This window comes from Gopherus evgoodei, chromosome 23 (assembly GCF_007399415.2).
Source record: "Gopherus evgoodei ecotype Sinaloan lineage chromosome 23, rGopEvg1_v1.p, whole genome shotgun sequence".
Lineage (NCBI taxonomy): Eukaryota > Metazoa > Chordata > Testudines > Testudinidae > Gopherus > Gopherus evgoodei.
The window spans coordinates 8,451,638-8,479,246 of NC_044344.1; the positions used below are offsets into that span (position 1 = coordinate 8,451,638).

At 49.0% G+C, this 27,609-nt stretch overlaps 1 protein-coding gene across 1 annotated transcript; it reads left to right on the top strand.

The window, feature by feature from the left end:
* Positions 1-467: 467 nt before the first annotated feature.
* On the top strand, positions 468-20,448 carry LOC115639228 (parathyroid hormone/parathyroid hormone-related peptide receptor-like). The gene is made up of 14 exons (XM_030541715.1): positions 468-553; positions 5,987-6,002; positions 9,386-9,491; positions 10,008-10,118; positions 10,861-10,985; positions 11,756-11,850; positions 12,353-12,539; positions 13,628-13,781; positions 14,138-14,198; positions 15,583-15,649; positions 16,260-16,354; positions 17,474-17,615; positions 18,668-18,709; positions 20,059-20,448. The coding sequence occupies exons 1-14, from the start codon at positions 468-470 to the stop codon at positions 20,446-20,448; spliced, it is 1,677 nt and encodes a 558-aa protein (XP_030397575.1).
* The last annotated feature ends 7,161 nt before the right edge of the window (positions 20,449-27,609 follow it).

Genomic DNA, 27,609 nt, shown 5'->3' on the forward strand with positions numbered 1-27,609 from the left:
TTCCACAGAAGCAATCGCCGTTGTCACAGAGCTGTTCTGGGATAGCGAGTGGGAGGTGTCCGTAGGATAGTCGTTCTACTGATGGGCTGCATTGTATGAAAACCTTTGAGATCATCCCAGGGCAAAATTCCACTCTTGGAAAAATTGATCATGAGAAGGGTTTGACTTGAATATGCTGCTCTCTCTTCCTCCCTTGGGTCTTTCAATTAATTACATTCCAGTAGCATCTGGAGGCTCCAAACTACATCAAGGCCCCATAGTGCTAGGTGCTGTACATATAACATTGAGACAGTTCCAGTCCCAAAGAGATTACAATATAAATAGACAAGACAGGCAATGGGTGGGAGGAAGTGTTATTTATCCCAGTGCTACAGACAGGGAAACTGAGGCATGGATTAAATGACTTGCCCAAAGATACACAGGACATCAAACTCAGCTCTCCTGCAGTCCAGTGTAGTGTCTTAGTCATGAGATCACCCTTCTTTGACTGCTGGAAGCTGATGGGATGTGACCGCATTAAGGGACATGAAATTACCAGTCAACTGAAGACAAAGTACGTACACAGAGGTATTAATGGGTCCCCTCCTCAGGCACATGGCTGGGTCTGCAGAAACCCTGGTGCTAGCTGTGCTCAGTGGGGTGCAACTGCAGGTCTCTGGGTTCGTTCGCTCCCGCGGGGAGGATCTGCCACCTCCCCTCTCATGTGACTTCTCACCATGTTGCTAGCTGGAGTTTAGAACTGACCGTGGGCAGTCGAATGTACCAGGCTTGACTGGGGGAGATGGAAACAGGCTGAATCTCATGTAGCTGCTAAAAGCTTTTTAGAAGAGACAGTGATCTCACAAACTGAAAATTTTTCTCATTTCTCATGAACATCCAGGGGCAGAGAGTTCACTGCCTCTGCCTGGAAGGAACCTCAGAGACAGAAGGGCTCCCAGAGCTTCTATGGTTGAGTGAATTTAGAGCTTCTGAAACTCAGGGGCTGATAGCACTACCTTGATCCAAGGAGTCCTGCTCCCAGCTCACCTTACAAACCTGGCTCCAGGCTTCCCTCATGCAGTTCTTCCAGTGCACCATGAGCCTGTCCTACACCATACCCTGAAATGCCAGTCCCAGGTCTCCACCGAACAGAGGCTGCACCACTCGTGCCAAACTGGACAGTGGTGTTTTTGCGATGGGCACAACTTCAAACACTCACTGCTGCTCTCTGTGAGAGCCGGAACCAAACCAAACGGCGGTGTGAATGCTGGGGCTAATGACCATCCCCTGGGGCTAATGACCATCATCTTACCTCTGATGAACCCAGAAAAATTCCCCAACCAGCCCCCACTGTTTGCTCTGTGATCTGTAATGTGGTGTTATTTTAATTTTATACAGGAAAAGCAATTGTGTTCCCCCCCCCCTCCGCTCTCTCTAGCACAAGGCTAAATTCAAATAATAGGATGCAATTGACTCTGGGCTGCTCTTGATTAGGCCATGAAACTGGCTATAGCCAGCATAGTCTTCTGGGGGAAAGTTCACTTTCCGGTTGTTTTCATTGGTTCATTCAGATCTATCTGTATTTTAGATCCAGAGCACGTGGCACAGGAGTCCAAGGGCATAATAGGAGCAGTCCATTTGCAGTTTGAAATGACTGTGATTCTGTCTTAAATCTTTTCCAGCTGAGGTGGAGCAGATGGGGGGTGTTAATACACTGCGAATACACAAAAAGAGCCCTTAAAAATGCTGCATAATCATCCCTTAGTGGTTGGGAGCTGACCCTGCCACGTGCCTGGAGTATTAACATTAACCCAAGGAGGGCGACTTGATCAGGAACTAAAGTTTCTTACCAGAGCTCCCATGCATCAGATCCTTATTACACCATCATTCATCCTACAGCACTTCACAGACTGCACACCGGGAGCAATTCATTCGCCAGTGAAATGCAGCCACTTCTGGGGGTAGAACATGGCAGCTGTTTAACAGCTCACACACACAACTACACAGCAGCATAGGACAGGAAAGGAAGAAGAGCCCTATATCCTATTGAAATTAAAGAGGGACTTTGACGGGGTGGAATGCAATCAGCTGGCTTAGCTTCCCACCAGGACATAGGTTAACAGGCTACACAAAGGGGATCTTTAAGAACTGCAGGTGGGCATAGGTGATCAGACAGCAAGTGTGAAATATTGGGACAGGAGGTGGGGGGTAATAGGAGTTTCTATAAGAAACTCCCCCACCCCCAAATCAGGACTGTCCCTATAAAATCGGGACATCTGGTCACCCTAGATGGGCAGGACCTGAGCTATATGTGCCATGTAAAAGGCCCCATGCAGTATCATGGTGCCCCCTAGTGTCACGATGTTGGCAGAGGACATCATCCACTGGACCACTCCTGGTTGCTCCTTTTTAATGGTTTCCCATCCATATACCAACCTGGCTTAGCTCAGAAGAGCTGATAGAGCAGAGCACAAGGCTGAACGGGGGCATAAGATCAATTTCATTTCTAAAACGCCCCTGCCCAGGTTGTGGGGGCCAAATGCCCGAGCAAATTAAAAACTACAAATACACATCACAAACTCATCCTAAGCAGCACCTCTGCAGGCTCTTCCGCCTCCCATCCCACTGCAGCTGAGTCTGCTGCTTCCACAGCTCTGGCAGACTCAGAGAACAGCTGGTGCAATCAGGAGGTTGATTGCAGCACATGCAGCCATACCCGAGTTAGCTTCCATCTTGCTAGATCCAAGCTGGTTCGAGTAACCAGTGAAGCAATGGCAGGATGGGGTGCCAGCTGCTCACCTATGTACCCAGGGTCATGGGCTGGTGGGGCTAGCCCATGCCACTGCCTCTGCTGATGTTGCTGAACTGCTATGGCAATTCACACTAACAGAACCTGGTATCCAACCCTTTTTTAACTTGGGAGCTGATGGATTCTAACCCCCAGATCCAAACTGGTTCCCACCACATTGGTTCCAGATCAGATCCATAACCAGAAGGCGCCACTTTTCCAGTTTCTGGGTCAGAGCTCAGATGTGTCTGAAATCTGGCAAGAGCTGCTGAGCTCAGATTTCCACCATTCAAGATGGCAGAAGTTTCACTGTCTCATCTAAGTTGATGAGATTTCTGCCATTTCAGTCCCCAAAACATGTTGCAAGGTCTCATGAAATGGAATTGGGAGCCCCCAAAGCCCAACCAGGATCAGAGCATAGCACCACTTCAGCCCTGCTGCTATTACACTCCCTGATAACACCCAGTGAAATTAACCGAGCATCAGGTGAAGGGAGCTCCAGGGCCACCCCCCTCCCAAATTATTTGCAAAGCGAAAGCTGGGTAATAATTCAAAGGAAGATCTTGAGCAGGGCAGCACGAACTCTCCCCTTTCTCCCCCACAGGGCTGCTATATCTTTGCAAAGCCCTGCCTGTTAACTTTCACATGGTGGTGTCAAAAATTAAACTACAGAGGGATTCATTGTTGCTGGAGGTGCAATGAAAAGCTCCACAATCACTGGCAAAGAAAATACAGTTTGCTAGCAGGGACGAATGAGGAGTAGCCCATGCAGAAGCCTGACATGCCACATGGAACAGACAAATATTTCTGAATGGGCATTTAGCAGAGGAGAGGAAAGGACCGCGTTAAATCAGGCAAGAGCAGCTCCACTGCACCATTTCATTCCCTACAGCTCGACCCTCTTGACTTTCCATCCTGAGCAGAGCTGGGCTTGGTCAATATTTTGGGGCTGGAGATTTCCAGAGAAAATCTGATGCTCCTTAGAAAGCTCTTGCTGATTCAGCGGGTGGCACTCTTCCCCCGTAAGTCACTATTATTAATGGTTTATATAGGGCTATACGTTATTATTATTTATATTACAGTCATACCTAGAGGCCCTAACTGAGATCAGGGTCGTCCATTGTGCTAGGCACTGAAAAACACACAGTGAGAGACAGTCCCTCCCCAGAAGAGCTCACAGTGTAAACGGACAAGGCAGACATAAGTAGGAGCGGGAACCGAGGCACAGAGAAGTGAAGTGACTTGCCCAGGAGCTGGTCAGTAGCAGAGAAGCAACAAAGTCCAGGTCTTTCAGTGCCCTATGCAGGGCTTAATTTGTGCCAGGGCTTGCTGAGGCTGAGCCCCCGCACCTCTGGGCTTGGCAGGTCATAGCCACAGCATCTCTTCACACTAGACCACTCCGCCTCGCATGCTTTTAAAATCTGACATAAAATGGCTTCCCTAGTCCAAAGAGTTTATAATCTGAGGGTTTGAATCAGTGGGCCAGCATGCTGCTAGGAGGTGCCCTGCTCCTAGGAGTGCGTCTTTGGGATAAGAGGTAAAACCGAGATCTGGATTGCTTGTGATCGTTAAAGATCCCATGGCACTGGGCAGGACAAGCCACTGCCACTGGACAGCCTAGAATACCAGCTCCACAAAGGGATAAAGACCATGATGTTTCTAGGGGGGATGAGCTTCAAGATACCAGCCCATAAGCCCGGGACTAGTCCAGGACTGATCTTGAGCCAGTGTGATCTGGGCGTGAGCAGGGACGAAGAAAACATTTTTGTAGCAACCTCTAATAAAAGACAAAGGGCAAAATTATTCTCTCAGTGACACGGGTGTCATGCCATAGGCTTCAGTGGAGTCATTGTGGATTTACACACATGTAACCGGGAGCACACGCTAGCACACTTTGTTCCTTCCATCTACCTCAGGCTATTACTGAACAGACTAATTTATAGCCGGAGATTAATTGCGCAGAGGACGTCCACTTCTGGTGCTTGCTCGAGAGCTGTTTATTCTCTCCTGCCTCGAAGCAATCACTTATGTTCCCGTGCCTTGCATCTGCTGCCTTTGGAAAGAGGGGTCGTTAGTGCAAGTATTAAATAAATAAATAAAATTAAACAATGTCTTAATATCGATATGGGCTAAAAAGCCTGGACAGCATGATCTGCTGGCAGGAGGCCATCTGGGCCAGATGAGGACCCTGCCAAGGCAAGGAGACACAGGGAGCTGAATTTCACTGTGAGCTTTGCTCACTACAGCCCCAGACCCACTGCTGAGACTTCACCGGCTGGGCCATGGAAGGTGAAATCATCTCAGTTCTCAGCCAGGGCTTTGGCCTCTTACTCCCATTCATATGAATCCCTCCAAGTATCTCCAAGCAATTTACAAACATGGTTGCATAAAGCCTCACACCATGGGATAGTCGGCCCCATCTCACACAGGGGAAAGTGACGCACGGAGAGGTGATGTGACTTGTCCATGGTCATGCGCAGAATCTGTGGCGGAGCCTGGAATGGAACCTAGGAGTCCTGACTCCCCGGACAATGGAATTAGATGACTTGATGCTGGCCACAGCTTAGTGCTCAGGGTAGAGCAGGCTAAATCACAGTCAGCCTGCTCCCAGCAGCTCCCCTGTTCTAACTGCTAAGCCACACTCCATTCTGGATCTTTTCCTTGCTCAGCACAAGTGCTATTAGTTGGATATAACTAAAAGTCAGTCCAGATCTCCTTGCGCAGGCACTCAGAAGTTCTAAGGGAGTCCTCAGGAATTGTGTTTACGGGTTCCAGGTGGTGGTTCAGAGACAGGAGAGACACTCGCCCAGCATGTTCCCCTCAATCCTGATGAACCCTCTCTGTTGGGATCCATGGGGCTGTATTCACTGGAGGGGGCAGCTCTGGCTGGGAGACACTGCCCTGTGGATGGAAGCTACCCTGTTAAATCACTGACTGTGGGTGGTGCATGGAGCTGGAAGGAAGGAATGTCTATTTCACTTTGATTGCCTTGTGCTGGGTGGAGCTAGAACTGAGCTACGGCAATCTGGCCTGGACAGAATTTACCTTGTGCATGGCTTTCTGATTGCTGATCTCTCTCGCTCTCTCTCACACACACTCTTAGAAAATGATAAGCCCTTTGTATTTGAGCTTCTCTTTGGAGCATTTTTAATTCCCCTCTCTTATCTGGGCAGCCTGGATTTAGAGAAAAACTAGAAAATGCAGCATCTCTCCTTGAAGTCCCATTAAATCGGCCGCACGGTATTTCCTGGGCTCCTGAAGTGCTGCTGTTCCCTGCCCAGATGGACGTTTTAATTGCCACTCTCTATGCCTGCTCCTTGATTTCAGGTCCAGAGCTGCTGCCTCCCTTATCTCTGCTTGCTCATCCATTTCCTGCCAATTTTGCAGGAGAAAGGATGAGAGCCAGAACAGTGACCCATGTGCGTCCAGCCCAAGCTTATCTGACACCATCACAAGCCATTCATACCTGCAGCGCCTGGCCACGGTTCTGACAGATGTGTCTCATTTTGGCTGTCGCAGCCTCATTTCCTCTCTGACTGGCCAGTTATCTGTTCTCATTAACGTTTCCATTTTCTCCAGGCTTTATTGCCTGTCTCTGACACAGGCCCTAATGCGTGTGGCTGAGTCCGGCCCCGCTGGGCGCACTCAGGGGAAATTAAACGGTGGCCTATTTAAAACCAAGCAGGGGCGATGCTGTTTTTTCCACAGCACAGTGCAACAAAACAGAGAGACGCAGAGGGAAACACACGGCTAAACATTTATACAACCCCAGGTCTAAGACCACAGATCAAGTTCCAATAATAACATCCCAGTAACTCATACGTTCTCGCAGGTTGGATTGGGAAGCAAAAGTAAAGTCAGGTGGGTGATAATGAATGACGAGGGTTCTCAGGAGCTGGTTGGATCCCTTACAATAACCTGGTGGTCTCAGTGTTATCCCTTGGTCCCTCCTACTCTCTACCTCTGGCACATACTAGCCTAGGCTCTGGTGAGTCCCATTTCCTTCGCTGGGTTTGGCGGAGGGGGTGCAGGGTGTGTGTGGCCGATGTTAGACTGACAGACAGACAGACTTGATGATCTAACGGTCATAGAATCATAGAAGAATCATAAACTATCATGGTTGGAAGGGACCTCAAGGAGGTATCTAGTCCCACCCCCTGCTCTAAGCAGGACCAACCCCAACTAAATCATCCCAGCCAGGGCTTTGTCAAGCTGGACCTTAAAAACCTCTATGGATGGAGATTCCACCATCTCCCTAGGGAACCCATTCCAGTGCTTCACCACCCTCCTAGTGAAATAGTGTTTCCTAATATCCAACCTAGACCTCCCCCACTGCAACTTGAGACCATTGCTCCTTGTTCTGTCATCTGCCACCACTGAGAACAGCTCCATCCTCTTTAGAACCCCCCTTCAGGTAGGGTACAGCTGCTATCAAATCCCCCCTCACTCTTCTCTTCTGCAGACTAAACAAGCCCAGTTCCCTCAGCGTCTCCTCATAAGTCATGGGCTCCAGCCACCTAATCATTTTTGTTGCCCTCTGCTGGACTCTCTCCAATTTATCCACATCTTTTCTGTAGTGGGGGACCAAAACTGGACGCAATACTCCAGTGCCGAATAGAGGGGAATAATCACTTCCCTCAATCTGCTGGCAATGCTCCTACTAATACAGCCCAATATATTGTTGGCCTTCTTGGCAACAAGGGCACACTGCTGGCTCATATCCAGCTTCTCATCCACTGTAATCCCCAGGTTCTTTTCTGCAGAACTGCTGCTTAGCCAGTCATCCCCAGCCTGTAACGGTGCATGGGATTCTTCCTTCCAAAGTGCAGAACTATGCACTTGTCCTTGTTGAACCTCATCAGATTTCTTCTGGCCCAATCCTTCAATTTGTCTAGGTCACTCTGGACCCTATGCCTACCCTCCAGCATATCTACCTCTCCCCACAGCTTAGTGTCATCCGTGAACTTGCTGAAGGTGCAATCCATCCCATCATCCAGATCATTAATGAAGATGTTGAACAAAACCAGCCCCAGGACCGATCTCTGGGGCACTCCGCTTGATAATGGCTGCCAACTAGATATTGAGCCGTTGATCACTACCCACTGAGCCCAATGATCTAGCCAGCTTTCTATCCACCTTATAGTCCATCCATCCAATCCACCCAAGGTCCCTGTTGGCCTTAAACCCTATGACTGACTCTATGAGTTACAAAAGATTCAAACTGCACAGTGTTTCTAATGCAGAATCACAACCACAAGCATCATGTTGAGTAAGGCCAGGCAATAGCCAGAGGACATGATGTTCCAATGTTGAAAACAAAGAATGGATGAGTTTTTTTGGAGGAGGTATCGATACAATGTATGCCCCTCAGGGACCACTGCCAGGAAACACAAGAGGGACTAATACAGTGGAACATAGGCAGGGGGAGGCAAGATCCTGTCACCTTTCAGAAAAGCAAAACAAAACTTAGGGGAAGAATGGCCGAGCTGGGTAGCAATTACTGGTGTTGGCCACTTTTGCTGCTTTGATTTCATGTCAGGCTTTAGCAAACATTAGTTCAGGGTTTTTGGTGCCCTAGGCAGGGGTCCTTCTGCGCTCCCGGTCTTTGGGGCACTTCGGTGGCAGGTCCTGGAGCGAGTGAAGGACCTGCTGCAGAATTGCCGCCGAAGACCCGGAGCGCAGAAGGACCCCCCGCCACTGAATTGCCTCCCCGCCAAAGCCTGGTGCCCTAGGCAACCACCTAGGTCGCCTAAACGGAAGCGCCGGCCCTGCATTAGTTACAAACAGTGACGCGGAATCCCTTGTATTGTGCATGATTATTTGTATTTCAACGGTGCGTGGAGGCCTCATGGTGCGAGGGGCCGCAGTGAGAGACAGAGCAAACAACCTAAATAGACAAGCGAAGGGCCGGAAGCAAACCAGAGACAAGGGAGGGAGTGACTGAGATCTCTTTATTGCTCAGTATCTCTCACTGTTTAGAAATACAGGAGACTGGCTAACTAGAGAGATGCAATTAGCCACTGAGCCTGGGCTCCTGGCAGTGCTACGTACACGGCACTTGGCTTTGGTTACTGTATGGTTGTGTTCTTAGTTGGGAAGCTTGTTGGGGCATTTTGTTCTGGGTTTGAGAAGCGCCTATTGCAATGGGGATAATGGGCCGGGGCTCGGACGCCTACCTAGTGCACGAATACAAATAATTAACAACAATACTAATAACACTCGTGTTTCTCTTATCAAGCCACGTGACTTATACTCACGCAGTGTCCTGCCAACCAAGTCCCCTCCATCCCAGGGAGCTGGGACGGAGGGGACTTGGAGGGCAGGACATGGCCCTTGACAGTGTGGGGCATTGTGGGACGGCTCCCGAAAGCAATGTTTCCTTGACTCTATGCTGCTCGTGGAGGGGAGTTGTTAAGTCAGCGTAGCGGGGCACTTACATCAGGAAGAGTGAAATTTAAGTGTAGACATTTCCACAGTGTGGTCAACAGAAGCTGCCTTGCATCAACCTAGCTCTGTAGTGTAGCCCAGGCCTTGGAACGCCTTGACTGTTCCCTCTGCAAACCGCCCTGAGGCAGCACAATGACTGCAGCCCCCGTCTCTTTGTTTTTGGCTTGGCAGGTTGACACGGACGACGTCCTCACCAAGGAAGAGCAGATTTATCTGCTGGGTGAAGCGAAGGAGAAATGTCAAACAAACCTCAAAGCCCAGCTGGAGAAAATCAAAGGTACCATCCCAGTTTGTGTCCTTTGTGCTCAGCCAGTACCAAGAGAGCTGGTTAAACCACGCAGAGCAAATCCGGTCTCTGTTGAAGTCAGTGGCGAAACTCCTGTTGAAGGCAGGATTTCACCCGGGGCTTTACTCCAGGCCCTCGGAATGAGTGGGAATCTGTCCATCACCTTCAGTGAACACTGGGTCAGATTCTTTAGACTGCAGGTTCTTTGAGGGCAGGGACCGTATTTTTGTGTACAGCACCGAGCACAGTGCAATCAGGGCTCTTAGCTGCCACGATGATACAAATAAATAACAATAATGCCAGGCTGGCCATCTGCAGCTTGCTGTCCTCATCCTGAAATCACCAGTTGCAATGCCACATTTACATACGTCAAACAAACCCCCGCAAGGGGGAATCCTGCTGGGGGCCTTTCCCTCATTGGAGTAAGAGGCTTGTAAGCAGATGTGCAATATAAACATGAAATAATAATGATACCAGTGCTGAGCCATGTCTTTGCTTATTGGCTAGATGCCAGCTGCTTCCCGGAGTGGGACGGAATTATCTGCTGGCCCGAGGGCTTCCCAAGCCAAGAGGTGTCGGTCCCGTGCCCAGAGTACATCTATGACTTCAACCATAAAGGTACACTTGGAAAAACATCCCTGCCAGCCCCCGTTTTGGCTCACTGGCTTTGCCAGTTCAAAGGATGGTTTCCAAAGGCGTCTCAGAGACAGTAGCTCAGTCACTCAAAGTTCACCCTATGAGCATCCCAGACAAGATGCTTTGCTGAGCACAACCTAACTCAGCTGAGGACAGGCTCAGACCAGGCCTAGTGAGTTAACGGGGATGAGCAACCCCTAAGTGCATTATCCTGGATTAGTGCATATGAGCATGCCCTAGCACTCAGCCCCCGGCAACTGTCACAGCCTGCTGCCGTCTCTAATAGCTAATGGTGATGGAGGGGGTGTGCCTGTGGCTGGCGGTTCAATCCCCCCTGAGGTCTGGTGCATGGATTGTTGCAGGAACATGGGATTAAAAGGCTGTTACAAGGAGGAGGGTGAAAAACTGTTTTCATTCACCTCTGAGGATAGGACAAGAAGCAATGGGCTTAAATTGCAGGGGAGGTTTAGGCTGGCCTGTAGGGAAAAACTTCCTGTCAGGGCGATATTTGCCTTGGGAGGTTGTGGCATCTCAACCATTGGAGATTTTTAAGAAGAGGTTAGACAAACACCTGTCAGGAATGGTCTAGATAACCCTTAGTCCTGTCTTAAGTGCAGGGGACTGGACTAGATGATCTATTGTGGTCCTCTGATTTGCTCTGCAGTGGCTTGGCCCGTTGGGTTTCTTGGAGGTCCAACTGCCCTGCCCCTGCCCCTGTTTTCAGGCCACGCCTACAGACACTGTGATGCCTATGGGAATTGGGAGCTAGCCCTCAGCATCAACAAGACGTGGGCGAACTACACAGAATGCACCGACTTTCTCACCCCTGAGCGCCGGAGCCGAGAGAAGGTGAGCCACAGCCAGAGGGAAGGGACGTGGGGTGGGGTAACTGAGGAGAGGGGCCACTGGAGACTGAGTTAGTCCCTGAGCTCAAGGTGGCTGCTGGCAGCAAAGCAACCTTCTACTGCAGGGGGATAGAGGCAGCTCCAAACTCTGCTCCAAGCCCAGTGCTCATCGCACACTCCGATTAAAGGCCCATGTGCTGTTGGGAGCTTCTATTTGCTCATCTTCCTCCAGCGCCAGCCAAAGGGAGCAGCTTGCTGATTCCACCCCTCCAACTACTCTTTGCCTTCCCCCACCTCTGGTTTTGATTTCCTCCCCTGCCCCCAGCAGTTTGGGGAGGGGTGGGGGATGGGAAGCAGGATTGTTGTGTCTGCCCCCTCCTGTCCAGATGCCAGAGTTGATTCAGCAGAGTCCCGCCTCTCGTGTGCATCCTGTTCCTCGGTGCAGCCAAAGCTCCAGGTCTGAAAGCCCATGAGATGTAGGCAGCAGCCCGGCCCAGGGAGGCAGATGAGAACCTCCCCCTTGGTAGAGCCGCACAGGAGCTGAGCTGGGAGCCTCCTCCCTTGGGCTGAGCAGGTAGGAGCTGTGCTGAGCTGGCCTTAGCTAGAAATCGCCTTTCCGTGGTAGGAGATGTGCCAGGTTGGTCTCACCTGCTGGCCATCTCTGTTGTCCAAGCTGGTAGGGTACGTTAGGGCTCTGCACGTCCTACTTTGCTTACTGTGATGTAGCTGTGAGCACAGAGCCGTCGGGGACCATCCTGTGTCCTTCCCTTCCAGGAAGTGTTTGACCGCCTGCACATGATGTACACCATCGGCTACTCCATCTCCCTGGCCTCCCTCATTGTTGCCGTGTGCATCCTCTGCTATTTCAAGTAAGAAGGAGCAATCGACCACTTCCCTTTCATCCTCTAGCCCCTACACTCATCCAGCATTCCAGCAGAGCCCCACACAGAGTCACCAGCCAGCAGTGATGGGCAACCAAATTAGATCAAAGAAAGCCCAACACAAACAGTTTCAGGCCAAACCACAGACCATTTCCTTAAGTCCAGATATAGCCGGATCCATTTTATCCTGCATTTCTCACAGAGCTGGGACAGCCAGCCAGAGCCAAACTGCCCTGCTTTCTGGGGGCTTGACATGCAAAACTCAATCCAGATCCAGCTTTTATAAATGGGCTCTATATTTATAATGGGCCAGCCCCAAAGCCCTGGTTCTGACCCCTCTCCATGTCCCCGAATGCATTGAGCCTCACGGCTCCTGGTACAGTTCCTCCGCTGCTTCGTGACATGCTCGGATGACGGGCAGGTGTTTGTAACGGAGACATGGCTGACTGGGCGGTGTTTGTCACTGATGTACTCCCTCTTCTGAGGGCAGGCGCCTGCACTGCACAAGGAACTACATCCACATTCACCTCTTCGCCTCCTTCATCTGCCGGGCCGCCAGCATCTTCGTGAAGGATGTGGTGCTTTACTCCGGCTCGCTGCCCGAGGAGCTGGAGAAGATGCGAGTGGATGATTTAAAGGGCGAGTTGGGCCCCTTTCTGGGACACTGGACCCAGCTGGCAAGTAGCTGAAAGACTCATCTTCCCTCTTAATTTACCCCAAGCACCCAGGGAATAAAGGGGAGGGAAAGGGGAGTTAGGAATCCTAGTGCAGTGAGGAGAGATTGGGGGAGGCCTGATTCTGGGCTGCACCTTGAGGAGGAAGGTGTAGACCAGGAAGAGGGTGGGGAGAAGGGGCTTTAAGCTACTTATGAGCTCTCCAGATTCTGCCTGTGCAGCCCCCACTATAAATTAGAGCAGCCTCTGAGGTCGCTCTAATTTATGGCAGCTTTACCTGGGCTGTGTCATTTTGGGATCTTGGAGGGACAATGTCGGATCACTTGCTATTGTCCTGCACTTTGCCTGAGTCTGAGGGAATTTCTCCCCCGCCTGCTGCAGTGCCTTGGCTGCCTCTGTACGCCACTGAAGCAGTGTCTGTACAGAGGCTGGGGTTGCGGAGGGGGCAATCTCTCCCAGCAAGGCAGGGGAGCAGAGAGATGCAGCGGTGTCTATTATTTTGCAAGAGATGAGTGTGGAGGATTGCAGCTCCTGCTTTAACAAAAGGATGAATTAATGAGCAAAGAGCTCGTCCAAGGAGAGTGCAGATCAGCACAGCTGCGCACTGTCCTTCACATTAGCGCTCAGCACAGCTCAGGGAAGCCAGTGCCCTGATATGGCCTAAAAGGCTTCTGTTAACCCTTAAGGGGCTGGCGCGGGAGGCGTGACAGCTACACAAGTTGGCGCTCGCCTTTCCAGCACATACACATTGTTCCAATAAAGCCACGAGCTACGTGACCGAGTGCAGATGCTGGATTGCAACACTGGGCATCACACTGGGTTTGTGCTGGCCCCTCCCGCTCCACTCCAACTTCTTCGTGGAAGGGAACTTCCCCCATTCCTACCCCGACAACTTTCTATGGGCAGGAGGCACACTGTCTCATGCAGAAGGGTCAGAGGTCAAAGCCAGAGTAACCGCTGCCAGGCAGGACCTAAAGGAGAGTAGTGAGGGGGCCTCCCTGTCCAGAATCATGGCCCTGATCTCTCAGGAGTGGGGAGACGTGTAGAGGTATTGAGACCCTAATGTGGTTTCCATTTCTCCATGACCACAGGTGGGCTGCAAGGTGGTTGTGACACTTTTCCTTTATTTCCTGGCCACCAACCACTACTGGATTCTGGTGGAGGGGCTCTACCTGCACAGCTTGATCTTCATGGCCTTTCTCTCCAACAAGAACTACCTGTGGGCCCTCACCATCATCGGCTGGGGTAAGCACAGACACCACTCCCACCAAAAACGCATCCACCTGCCAGGCTGACTGGGAGCTGTGGAGCACCAAAGCACACTGTGAAATTTGTAGTGCGTGGTAGCAGGGTCCACATGACGAGTTAGTGCACTGCAAGAGAGTACTTTGTAGAGTCGCACCCTGGTTTGACATACACTAAGTCTCTGTGTAGACAAGCTGTAAAGGAGACTCTATTCTAAGCAGTACAGGTTATATGTCATGCAGGTCAGCAGTTCTGATTCCAGCTAGGAGAGGTCAGTGGGACATCTAAATTCCTGGCATTGGTTCATTTTGCAAACCTGATGCTTCAACCATACTGCCTGTTCTGTTTCCCTCCAGGTCTCCCTGCTGTATTTGTGTCTGTTTGGGCCAGTGTCAGGGCCTCCCTGGCGGATACACAGTACGTAGGTTCAACTTGTTTTCCAAAGGACCATTTGGGAGGGTGAGAATTGGCCTGTAGTGCAAATCTCTCTGTGTGAACCTATTGAATTGGGTGGTTGCAATCTGCAGATGACCAATTCACTGAATTGCTAGACTGAGGCTTTTATGGAGGAGAGGGAGATTTGAACATATACATATCAGAAAGTTAAAAATGCAGGCAATTGATAAGGGAAGCTAAAGGTATCGACAAAAATCTATGGCCAACAGGGTTATAGAGAATAAAAAGGAATATTTTAAACATGTCAGGAACAAAAGGAATCCAAAGGATAAATTTTTAAGTAATGATGTAGAAAAGGCAGGTGTTCAATAAATATTTTTGGTTTGTATTTAGAATGAAACTAGATTATGTTTTCATATCATATAAGGATGATGAAATACAGTAAGGGGGAGTTTAAAATCCACTAAAATCAAACTTTTTAAAGTAATCAGATCTAGATAACTTGTACCTAAAAGTTTTAAAATAAAGAGTTGGCCAAGATGTTCTAAGGAACTCTGACGTTAATTTTTAAACTACTTATAAAAAACTGAGGAAACTCCAGATGTCTGGAAGAAATTGTGCCAAAATGTACAAAAGGTAAATATAGGGCAGTTTGTCTGACACTGACTGTGGGCAGAATACTGGAACAAGTGATAAGCAAATCAGTTACTAGAGAATTAAAGTTAATCAGCATGATTTTGTGGCTTAGGCCTTGTCAAATAAACATGATATTGTTTACTGAGATTACAAGTTTGATTGATAAAGGTATCTGTGGGTGTAATATTCTTCTGTAAGGTATTTGATGATGTACAGCACAACATTCTGATAAAAAATTAGCACTATACAAAGTCAATATGGCCCATATTCAGTGTACTAGATTCACACCATAATTGTTAATGGAAAATCATCAATGAAGGTGAATGTTCCTGGTGGGGGTCCCACAAGGATTGGTTCTGGGCCCAATGCCATTGATTCATTTTATTAATGATTTGCTAGAAAATATAACATCATTGCTGATAGAGTTTGCAGATGAAAGATGGGTGAGGGGGTAAATAATGAAGACAGGTCACTGATACAAAGCAGTCTTATTATTATGAAAAAGCACATTCCTCTTTCCTGCAGCATGCAAGGCAGAGCTCTGCCACGGGAGAGATCTGACCCAGGATCTGGATTTTGTTGACTTTTTTTAAAGTAACATACGTGACTCTCATTGGTTATGTTTTGGGGTGCAAATGTGTGTGGCAGAATCACCCCAGCTGTAGGATCAGCCTTCCTCCTGCCCAGGCTCAGTTCAAGATGGAAAGGGGCTATTTTCCTCATCCCTCATTTCAGGTTTCTCCAAAGCATTTCTTACTGGTCTCCTCAGATGCTGGGACCTCAGCGCTGGGAATATGAAGTGGATTTATCAAGTCCCTATCTTAGCAGCCATTGTGGTAAGAATTCTCCGGCAGACTTGTCCCAATCCCATTCACCTAAAAAACCTGCTGGATTCAGGAGATATAGAAATGGGCTCATCTCCTCTCTCCGATCCATGCATTGTTTGCCATCGTACCAAGGCAATGTCTGCTTTCTCATCTCTTACAGGGCTCAGTCCTGAGAGATGCTGATCCCTGGGGCCTGATTCAACAAAGCACATAGGGCCAGATTTACAAAGGTTCATAGGAGCTTAACTGCCACTGAAATCAATGGGAGTTGAGCATCTAAGCACCATTGAGGATCTGAGCCTTACAGTCGAAATATACATCTAAAGATGAGAATCAGGCCCTTCATTTCAGCTTTACAGTGTCCCAATATAAGAACCTCCCTGAGGACATTTATATGCAGTCCTTAGCTAGAGGAGATCACTTAGGGTGTGTCTACACAGGGAACTTATTCTGGAATAAGAGAGGGTACGAATTCAAAGCGCTATAGCTGTTCTGGAATAGCTCCTTATTACAACAGCTGCAATAGTTATGCTGGTCACTTTCCCCGCACGGACAAGCCCTTCGCTGGCCACATTCTGTGTGTGTGGCTCGTAAGGTGACTGTGGGTGTGTGTCGGCAGGTGAATTTCTTCCTCTTCCTCAACATCGTGAGGGTTCTGGCGTCGAAGCTCTGGGAGACAAACACGGGGAAGCTAGACCCTCGGCAGCAGTACAGGTGAGTGGCAATGTGCAGCTGCCAATTGACTAACAGAGATGAACCTTCTGCTTTAGTGTAAATATCATCTCGGCCCAGAATACGGTGCAAGCAGCAGAGGAAATAGTACGAATAGCTGGCTCTTAACATAGCACGGCCCATGCATGGATCTTAAAGTGCTTTAAAAAGGAAGTCAGGATCTCTGTTCCCCATTCTACGGAAGGGAATTGACTTGGCCAAGGTCACCCTGCTGGCAAAGGCAGAGGCAAGAACAGAACTTCTGTCTCCCACACAGTGTCCTATCCGCTGCCATACAGCATCCGGCTTCCAGGACTGACCAGTAGATGAGGCCCCAGGAATGGGTTGTGGGGGGAGGGGGCGGACATGCCCTTTCAGCCACCTGAGCAATATATTTTTATTCAGGGCAAAGGGAGGCATGAATCTTTCCCAGCCCCGACAGTCAATCTGCTTTTTCCTGAAGAACGAGGTGCTTTGTAACTTTTTGCTGTAGCAAATATCACACCCGAGATTAATGCAGCCAAAAGCTTTTTATTTTGCCGCATATAGCGCCACTTAGGGTTTGGGTTAGGCGCACTATGGAAGTGCAGCCATCTTGCCTTGGACTGGAAACTCAGCACCGCTCCCAAGATAAGCAATGGGAGATTGCAAGGAAAACCCAGAGGTGCTAGTGCTCTCTGACCCAATGCATCAGCTGCTAGGGGGCACTGTGCCATAAATCAGATGCTGAACACGCATGGGGGTTAAATATCCCAGAGCCCTCTTTGTGAAATTAGGGGCAGTTTTAGCAGCCTGGTCTTTTTTTTTTTTCCCTAACTCCACCTCCCGGCAGTTTCATCTGGAGACAGGATTCATTTCCTTTCTTGACCTAAACTGTTGTCTGTTGCTGCTGCAGGTTGTCAATCAGCTGCCACGTTATGCCTGAGAGGTGGCTGCCTTGCAGTGGCAGGTGAATTACTTGCAAAGAGGATTTGGGGAGGAAAAATGCTATAAAAATGTAAGGTTGTTACTATTTTATCCAGGATATTGCAGGATAAATCCTAGGCGGTGGCTGAAAAGCTGAGGACAGAGGGTTAGAGAGAGAGGCCGCAGACAAAGCTGTGGAATGGTTTTACCTTTCAGGAAGCTGCTAAAGTCCACCCTGGTGCTGATGCCACTCTTTGGGGTCCATTACGTAGTGTTCATGGCAATGCCCTACACTGAAATCTCCGGCGTGTTATGGCAAATACAGATGCACTACGAGATGCTGTTCAACTCCTCCCAGGTACGTCTACCTGGGGCTGCAGCTCCTGGGAAGCTCTCCTGCTCTCTCTCACCCAGCTCTCCTCACATTGCATGGCCCAGTGCTGGCTCCAAAGGAAGATGATCTGCCCTGTGAGGTGCTTGGCAGAGGTAGCACTAGGTAGGCATGTTCTGAGGGGCCCTGCAAGGCTCCTTCGCTTCCCATGTGCTCATGGCTTAAGGGCACCTTGGAAAACCCCCCTCAGTCCCCTGCAGTGGCTGCCAAGCTGTTCAGTGCTTCTCCTGGAGCCTGTGAAAGGAGCATCGCAGGGCCTCCCTGGGGCGCAACACAGCCCTGCAGGTGCACTGCCCTCAGCTCCCTCTTCTAGCGCTTGTTTGAGCTCTGCCGGATTCCCCCTTTGTGGGCCTCTTTTATTAAATCTCTTGCAGTGTATTAAGGAAGCTGTTCCTTCACCCCTCAAATCCAACTCTTGTTCTCCCCTTGAGGGGTCCCACAGCCCTCCTCCTAGGGACTGTGCTGATAACTCAGGCTGGCTGCAGCCCTCATTCACCATCTCCAAGCTAGCTCCTTGGAAGTCCAGCCATTTGCCCTGGACTGGGAGAAGCAGGCACCTCTCTTCTTTCTTTACATCTCCGGAGGCCTCCTTTTATCTCCAGCCCTGGACTGAGTTAAGCACATAACCTGCCCCTCGTGTGGCTGCATTAATTCCCCCACCTGGACAGGAGGCCTGACTGAGTCACAGGTGGGGTTGGCCAGTCACACCCTCTTGGGACATGCACCACAGTCTGGCTGCAGCTGCCGTGCGTAGTTGATGCCTGTGGAAGGGCTGGTCTGTTAAACAAGCTGGGACCAGTGCACGGAGTGGGGAGAAAGCCATGGGGGGGGGCTGAGTGGGGTAGTTGTCCCAGTGAAATGGTCACAAACGTGCATAAAACAAATAGAAATGGGGGCCAAGGTGCCTGGACCCCTGAGCTCTCTGGACCTGCCAGGGAGGGAGGGGCATTGGGCACATGCTGGGAGCTTGTTTCCAGCACCCCCAGGTAAAACCTGCCTCTTTCTTGGTCTCTCGGCAGGGCTTCTTTGTGGCTTTTATCTATTGCTTTTGCAATGGAGAGGTAAGTGAGATGGGCTCAGCCCTGCAGCTAGTTCCTGGCTCTGGTAGGTACGTGGTGCCTTTCCCATCCCGTCATCTTATGTGGGAGCTCAGTCTGGGCTGTGGGAAGTGCAGATCAGTGCTACTATCCTAAAGTCAAGGGGACCCGCGGGATTTCTCCCTCTGGGGCTGTTGGGGCGAGGAGGGAGCTCATTTTTCCTCTGACCTTGTGGAACCCCTGTCCTTGGAACAGACTGTGAAGTAACCTTTGACCCTTAAGTAACTCAGCACAGTCCTCCTGGAGCAGGAGGGAAACTGCCCTCGATTTGCACTGAGCTGCAGAGCGTCAGCGTGAGCCAGGACCTACTGGGGCTAGTGTGGATTTCACTCTAACCTGGCCCTCACTGGCCCCCTTGCTGATAGGCTACGGACTGTAGGGCTATGGAGGTGGAGTTCCCCCCTCTAGGAGATCAATCAGGAACAGAGGTGAGTCAAGTTAGCCAGGCAGCCTGAGGACCGCGTTTGCTGCCTCTGCCCATACAGTGCCTGGTCTGTGGGAGAAGAGGTCTAGTCCCCTGGGCCATCCAGCTGCATGCAATTCACTCTCAGTCTGAACAGAAACACCAGACTTGCTGCCTGGCTGGAGAACACTCCTGAGTTCACCCTGGCCCCAAACCTGTGCCCATGGCCATCAAAGGGAGTGCGATTGAACCCACACTGAGCTCTCTGGATCTTAGTGCCTGCTTTGATCTGAAGCCAGTGGGTAATGAAGGCCAGGGCTGCCCAGAGGATTCAGGGGGCCTGGGGCAAAGCAATTTTGGGGGCCCCTTCCATAAAAAAAAGTTGCAATACTATAGAATACTATATTCTCGTGGGGGCCCCTGTGGGACCTGGGGCAAATTGCCCCACTTGCCCCCCCCCTCCCCGGGCAGCCCTGATGAAGGCAGTCAGCTCCTCGCAGTGTTTTCTCTGGCGCTGTGGTGCCTGATGTTCGCTTGCCCAGTGATCCCTAAAGCTGAGCCATGGTGGCACCCAGTGTGGGATGCAGGCCTGAATGCTGTTGTGCTGGCTGAGTCAGCTGACCAGCCTCCTCCTGGTCAGCAGCATGGGAGGGAGATCCCCTGAGTAAGCCCCTCCCGCAGTGTAGTATGGAAGGGATGGATGGAGCAGAGACTGAGGGGATGGGTGGGGTTGCAGGGAAATGACCCCTTCTCCACACCAAACCTCACTGGGACCCTGAAATCTCATTGCCATCTCTGTACTTGGGCTTGGGGCATTGTGAGGTGTGTGCCAAGAGACCCGGCAGCTGCAATGCCTGCACAGTTGTCTTGTTCCGCTGCCCTGCCCTGACAGGCCGGCTCTCTCCCTCAGGTGCAGGCAGAGATTAAGAAAGCCCGTTTCCGGAGGAGCCTGGCGCTGGACTTCAAGCAGAAAACACGAGTCACCAGCACGGGGGGGAGCTGCTATTATGGTGGGCTGGTGTCACACACCACCAACAGCGTCAGCATGAGCATCGCCGGACGGGGGCCGGCAGGGGCAGGGGTGCAGCAGAGCACCAAGCTCCGGATCCTGCCGCTGTCCCCACACACCAGCCTGCTGGGATATATCCCGAGTTCCTCTGCTTCCGACAACTCTGTGCCCTCCCCAACCCAAGATATTCCCCAGAAGGCCCATGGGGAGAACGCCAAGGACTTTGTGTGCTTCCCAGATCTGGGTCAAAGTCATTCCAGCCTGAGCAAAGAGGTGGAGACCATGCTATGAAGAGAGCAAGCATGTCTCCAACCAGACCCTCCAGACGGGTCCGGAAAGAGTTTGTAGTGTCATGTGGCTGCCAAAAGGATGACTGTAGTTTTGGGCTGGCTACGAACAGGCGTTATGCCAAGCAGAATGGTTGCGATGGTCCCTCTGTCTGCAGCAGTGTTGTGACTGAACCTGGAATACAAGGTTAACCACACGAAAATGTGGGTAAATTGGCTGGTCAAAGAAGAGCAAGAGAAATGATCCAAGGACTGGCAGATGAGAAAAGCTGTGAAGAGCTCAAACTGGACAGCTCAGCTAAGAGGCAAAGTGGGGACGGGAATCTGCTGGATTGGGGCCATAGGGCCTAAAGAGGTTGTCCTCTTCTGCACCGTACTTCTAACTTTAGACACAAGCAGGCCCCTTGAAATCTGCTGAACTACTGTGATTTTAAAAGGAAGTGTGTGTTTTAGATGCTTTGCTGGATCAGGGCCTTTCAGAGCAAATGAGTAAAGCTTGGTCATTCCTCACCATGTTGGTTTGCAGAGGATTGATCGACAGTGAGGAGGGTAATCCCAGAACATCTGGTAGCTAAATTCCACACTACAAAACTCAAAGCAAGGAGGCAGCAGGCTGTCAGCTCAAGCCCAGAAACAAGGGCAGTCAGACAGGTCAGTCTGGTGGAACAGATGTGGCTCAGACCATCGTGCATGCCAACGAGCTGTGCCCTGTTTCGCTGCAAACTGGAGGGTGCTTGGGGAGGTCTGTCAGCTGACCCAAGTGAGCAGGGGGTTATGCTGAACTGTGACCCTCCCTCCTCCAACTAACATGCTAGTAATGGCGAGCGCTGTGGGCGCTGCTCTGTGGGTGGAAGCTCACCGACATTCTCACCCAGAAACTTTTCTTAAAACCAGGCACCAAACAGTGACTCCTTTGGTGCTTTCTAGTAATGAAGAGGCAGTGTGGTCTACTGGGTAGGGCACTGCACTGGGAGTCAAGAGATGTGGTTATATTCACCTCTTGGCCACTGACTTGCTGCTGGGTGATCCTGAGCAAGTCACTCCCTCTCCCCTGTGCCTTTTCCCCTCTCTGTCTGTCTCGTCTACTTGGACCTCAAAATCGCTGGGGCAGGAGTCTCTCTGTGTTTCTACTGTGCCTAGCACACTGGGGCCCTGATCACCGTTGGGGGGCCTCTAGCTATCACCAACATATAAATACAATCTGACCCAGGCCCTCTTCTAATGCAGATAACTGCCCCCTGCCTTGCTAAATGACACTTGCTGATTCAACTGGACATAGGAATCTTCTTTTCTTGCAGCGTATGTGCTCAGTGTTCTACCTGCGGGTGGTGGCACATCGGGAGCAATTCCTTCCGTGTCTCCCAAGTGATGAAGGGAGGGTCGATTAACGACAACAATGGTACAAAGTGCTTGAAGATGCTTTGATGAGAGGGGTCTATTCTGCTCTTGCTGCACAAGAGGAATAATGGGGCCTATTTTCATGAGTGCTGAGCAACCACAGTGACAGTTAAATGGTCAAAGTAGGCTCAGTTATCTCTGAAAATCAGGCACATGCGTATCGCCTTGCGTAGGAGGTTCTAATTGCTATACAAATAGCAGCAGCACCTTCACATCACATCTAGTAGATAGAAGAGTTTACCCCATTTTACAGATAGGGAAACTGAGGCACAGTGAGGGGAAGTGACAGAGGCAGAAATAGAATCCAAGCACCCTGATTTAGACCCTGGACCAGGCTCCCAGCAAGTGTTTTCTTCTAACATGGATCATGCTCCCACTCGCCTGGAAGAAACAAGTTCCTAGAGCGACTCCAGCAAGGCCTCCTGTCTTACAGGCACATTCTTTTCTTGACTGGCCAACACGCAACACACTAAACACACAGACACTTTGTTCTCTGGAGAAGGCACCAGCCCCTTTGTGGATCTAACACAAGCCTGCGAGCTGACTTTTATAAGTCCCTGGCGCTGCTCGGTATTTGCTCATTGAAACCTGAGAGGCCTCTGGTAGCCTAGAGACCACAGTGAGGAATTTCAATAGTGGTATCAAAAGAGTGAAGGGGCAGGATGAAAAAGGAGAGAAACCGAAGGCCCTGGCAGATCCACAGCTTGGTCCTGCAACCACAAGCTGAGCCCCATGAAGGGAGGATAACAGAGCGGGGGGATGCGGATGGAAACTTCCTAGCACTCAGCTGCCACCGTTTGTACAATACTCCAAAGATGCAGAGTGTGATGAGGCACTGAGGGGAATGCAAATCATGGAAAGAGTTCCTGCGCTCCAGCCATCGCGCCCATCCACCCCTGGAGGGCCAGATCTTCTCATTCTCCATACTGAACCTTTGTCGTGCCCATTTCCTCCAGGCAGCTGGAACCTGGCAGAGCGCAGCCAGAGCCAATGCAAGGCTTTGTGGTTAGACCCATGGTGTGCAGACTTCAGGGCTTCCATTTAAGTGGCAGGGGAGGTTACCCCCATGCTGGTGGTCCCTTTGAACCAGAACCATCAGCGCCTAGACAGAGCTCCAAAGAGGGGCTCAGCTCACTATTTTGGCTGAGTCTGATCTGCTCTCTTTTGGTTGGCAGCTCTGAGGAAAGCTTTGTGAACTCTGCTTGTCTTGATGAAAGAGAACGGTGGTTAGATAACATCTCAATCAGAAACTATTCTGAAGGCCAGGCCAGACTAAGATATTAAGGTACCTAGGTAATAAGACAGGCGTCTTAGCTTAAACTGGCTACAAGCTAGTGCAGGGAAGTGGGAGCTAGGATGCTGGGGTTCTGCTCCCAGCTGACTTGATGTATGACTTGGGCAAGTCAAAGACACTCTGTGCCTCAGTTTTTCCAGCTGTAAAATGGAGACAAGGCCTATCCTAGCTCATGGGCTTTGAATCTTAATGTTTGTGAAGTGATTAGCACCTTCCATCAGGATATTACAGGAGAAACACAAAAACTCCTCTCACCCTTTACTAAAACCCAGTGGACTTTTGGGGAAGATGGGAGAACATATGAGTAGCCATACTGGGTCAGACCAAGGGCCCATCTAGCTCAGCATCTGGTCACCCACAGTGGCCAATGCTAGATGCTTCAGAGGGAATGAACAGAACAGAGCAATTTCAAGTGATGCATCCCTCGTCACCCAGTCCCAACTTCTGGCTATGGAAGATCTAGGGCACCTCCGGAGCATTGGGTTGCATCCCTGAGCATCTTAGCGAATAGCCACAGATGAACTTGTCCTCCATGAACTTATCTAGTTCTTTTATTAAACCATTTATATTTTTGGTCCTCACAACATCCCCTGGAGATGAGTTCCACAGGCTGAGTGTGTATTGTGTGAAGTACTTCCTTATGCTTGTTTAAAACCTTCTACCTATTAATTTATTCAGGTGACATCTAGTTCTCAGGATACCTGAGGGTAACACTTCGCTATTCACTTTCTCCATATCATTCTTGGTTTTTTATAGACCTCTATCACATCCCCCCTTAAATGTCTCTTTTCTAAGCCGAACAGCCCGTCTTTTTAATCTCTCTTGGTATGTTCCATCCTTCTAATGATTTTTGTTGCTCTTCTCTGCACCTTTTCCAATTTTGGTTTTTTTTTTGGTGGGGGGGAGAGGGGGAAATCAGAACAGAACACCGTATTCAAGGTGTAGGCATACCATGGATTTATATAGCAGCATTAGGATATTTTCTGTTTTATCATCTATTCCTCTCCTAATAGGTCCTAACATTGTTCGCTTTTTTAACCGCTGTTGCACATTGAGTGGATGTTTTCAGAAAACCATCCATGATGACTCTAAGATCTGTTTCTTGAGCAGTAACAGCTAATTTAGACCTCCTTATTTTGTATGGATAGTTGTGATTATTTTTTTCCAATGTGCATTATTTTGCCTTTATCCATATGGACTTTCATCTACCATTTTATTGCCCCATCACCAGTTTTATGAGACCCCTTTGAAACTCTTCACCATCAGCTTTGGAGTGAACTATTTTGAGTCATTTTGTGTCATATGCAAATTTTGCCAGCTCACTGCTCACCCCCTTTTCCAGGTAATTTATTAATACGTTGAACAGCACAGATCCCAGTACCAATCCTTGGGGGACCCCACTATTTAACTCTCTCCATTCTGAAAACTGGCCATTTATTCCGACCCTTTGCTTCCTGTCTTTTAACCAGTTCCTGATCCATGAAAGGATCTTTCCTCTTTATCCCATGACTGCTTAGTTTGCTTAAGAGCCTTTGGTGAGGGACCTTGTCAAAGGTTTCTGAAAGTCCAAGTACTCTGTATGAACTGGATCACCCTTTTTCACATGCTTGTTGATTCCCTCAAAGAATTCTAGTAGATTGGTGAGGCATGATTTAACTTTACAAAAGCCATCTTGACTCTCCCAACATACTGTTTTTATCTAAGTGTCTGATAATTTTGTTCTTTACTATAGTTTCAACCAATTTGCCTGGTACTGAAGTTAGGCTTATTGGCCTGTAGTTGCCAGGATTGCCACTGAAGCCTTGTTTAAAAATAGCCATTACATTAGCTATGCTCTGTCACATGGTACCGAGGCTGATTTAAGAGATAGGTTACATACCACAGCTAGTAGTTCTGCAATTTCATATCTGAGTTCCTCCAGAACTCTTTGGTGAATGCCATATGGTCTTGGTGACTTATTACTGTTTAATTTCTCAATTTGTTCCAAAATCTCTACTGACACCTCACTCTGAGACAGTTCCTCAGATTTGTCACCTATAAATAATAGTCAGGTGTGGGGATATCCCTCACCACCTCTGCAATGAAGACTGATGCAAAGAATTAATTTAGCTTCTCTGAAAAGGCCTTGTCTGCCTTGAGTGCTCCTTTTGCAGCTCGATCGTCCAGTGGACGCGGTGACGGTACCTCCCATAAGGCTCTATGGAAATATGCTTAGAATGGGTTTTATGCTACATATGCCATGTAACATATCTCCATAAAGGTTATGAGCTACCGAATGTATTAATCCTATTTGCATGCATATATCATTTTTGTATTCGATGTTACGAATGTTAGCTGTGTACTGGCTTGATTTCTACATAACCTTAGTAGAGCATTTGATCAGTTGCTGGAGAAAGGAATGTTGAAATTAAGTACCTAATCAAGAAACACTTAAAGGACAATGGATCTTGGAATGTTCTAATCCACATAAGAAGTCTACTTGAAGACGTTCAAGGTAGCAGGTAAACAATGGATACTACCTGTAAAAACAGAGTCATGCATGGACATGTGACTGGCCCAGATGACTCCTAAACTCCATCTTGGAGCTGGACTTTGCATATGAGGGAGGAGGGGGTCTCCACCCACAAGATAAAGTCTATTTAAACCCTTGGGAGACTCCTCCATTTTGTCTTCAGCTGGCTAAAGAGAGCGCCTCTCCACCTCCCCCACCCCGATACTGAAAGAAACTGGACCAAAGGACAGAGACTGCAAGGGGTGTGAGTGATTGCTGGACCCAGGCTAGAAGGAGATTAGTCTGTAAAAGGGAGCATTCTAAAACTGGTAAGATTATCTGTATTCAGTTTGATTAAACATAGATTTGTGCATTTTATTTTGCTTGGTGACTTACTTTGTTCTGTTACTACTTGGAACCACTTAAATCCTACTTTCTGTATTTAATAAAATCACTTTTTACTTATTAGTTAACTCAGAGTATATATTAGTACCACAGAGAGCAAACAACTGTCTATCTCTCTCTATCAGTGTTACAGAGGGCGAACAATTTATGAGTTTACCCTGCATAAGCTTTATACAGGGTAAAACAGATTTATTTGGGTTTAGATCCCACTGGGAGTTGGGCATCTGGGTATTAAAGACAAACACACTTCTGTTAGCTGCTTTCAGGTAAACCTGCAGTTTTGGGGCAAGTAATTCAGATCCGGGGTCTTTGTTGGAGCAGATGGGAGCTTCTGGCTCAGCAAGACAGGTTGCTGGAGTCCTGGGCTGGCAGGAAAACCAGGAGCAGAGGTAGTCTTGGCACATCAGCTGGCTTCTGTAATCCAACCTGTCACAGGCGCACTGACTGCCAGGCTTCCTGCTTCTGATGGTCTTAAAAAAAAACTGCTGTTAGTTTTCATGTCCTTCGGTAATTGATTTTCAAATTCTTTCTTGGCCTGCCTTATTATACTTTTATACTTGACTTGCCAGAGTTCATGCTCCTCTATATTTTCCTCAGTATGCTCTGACTTCCAATTTTAAAGGATGCCTCTGTCTCTAATCAACGTTTACTTTGCTGTTTAGCCATGGTAGCATTTTTTTGGTCTTGTTGTTTTTTTCCCTCCACAAGGATGTTAAATTTAATTACATTATGGTTTCTATTACTGAGTGGCTCAACTATATTCACTTCCTGGACCTGATCCTGTGCTCCATTTAGGACTAAATCAAGCACTGTCTTCCCTTATGGGTTCCAAGAAAAGCTGCTCCAAGAAGCAGTCATTAATGGTGTCAAGAAATTTTATCTCTACATCCCTTCCAGACATGCAGTCAATATGAGATTAGTTGAAATCTCCTATAAAATATGTGTTTTCTGCCTTTGTAGCCTCTCTAATCTCCCTGAGCATTTCACAGTCACCATCACCATCCTGGTCAGGTGATCGGTACTATATTCCTACTGCTATACTCTTATTGTTTAAGCATGAAATTTCTATACATAGAAATACTGTGGTACAATTTATAGACTCATAGACTTTAAGGTCAGAAAGGACCAGCGTGATCATCTAGTCTGATCTCCTGCATATTGCAGGCCACAAAACCTCACCCACCCACTCCTGTAAGAGACCCCTAACCGCTGGCTGAGTTACTGAAGTCCTTAAATCATGATTTAAAGACTTCTAGTTACAGAGAATCCACCATTTACACTCATATAAACCTGACCCATGCCCCCTGCTGCAGAGGAAGGCAACCCCCTGGCCCCAGTTTCTGCCAATCTGACCTTGGGGAAAATTCCTTCCCGAACCCAAACACAGCAATCAGCTAGACCCTGAGCATGTGAGCGAGACCCACCAGCCAGACACCTGGAAAATAATTTGATTCATTTAGGATTTTGACTTTATTTGACCTTATGCTTTATATAGTGCCAGTCTTTCACCAGCGTGACCTACTCTGTCATTTCTATATATTTTGTATCCTGATATTACCCTGTCCCATTGATTACCC

What these genes read in the sequence shown, in the direction of transcription:
- LOC115639228 (XM_030541715.1), top strand. Translation starts at nt 468, where the DNA reads ATGAGATCACCCTTCTTTGACTGCTGGAAGCTGATGGGATGTGACCGC. An exon ending in GACCCTCGGCAGCAGTACAG is followed by an intron (nt 16,355 to 17,473) that starts GTGAGTGGCAAT and finishes TTTACCTTTCAG; the next exon opens with GAAGCTGCTAAAGTCCACCC. An exon ending in TGCTGTTCAACTCCTCCCAG is followed by an intron (nt 17,616 to 18,667) that starts GTACGTCTACCT and finishes GTCTCTCGGCAG; the next exon opens with GGCTTCTTTGTGGCTTTTAT.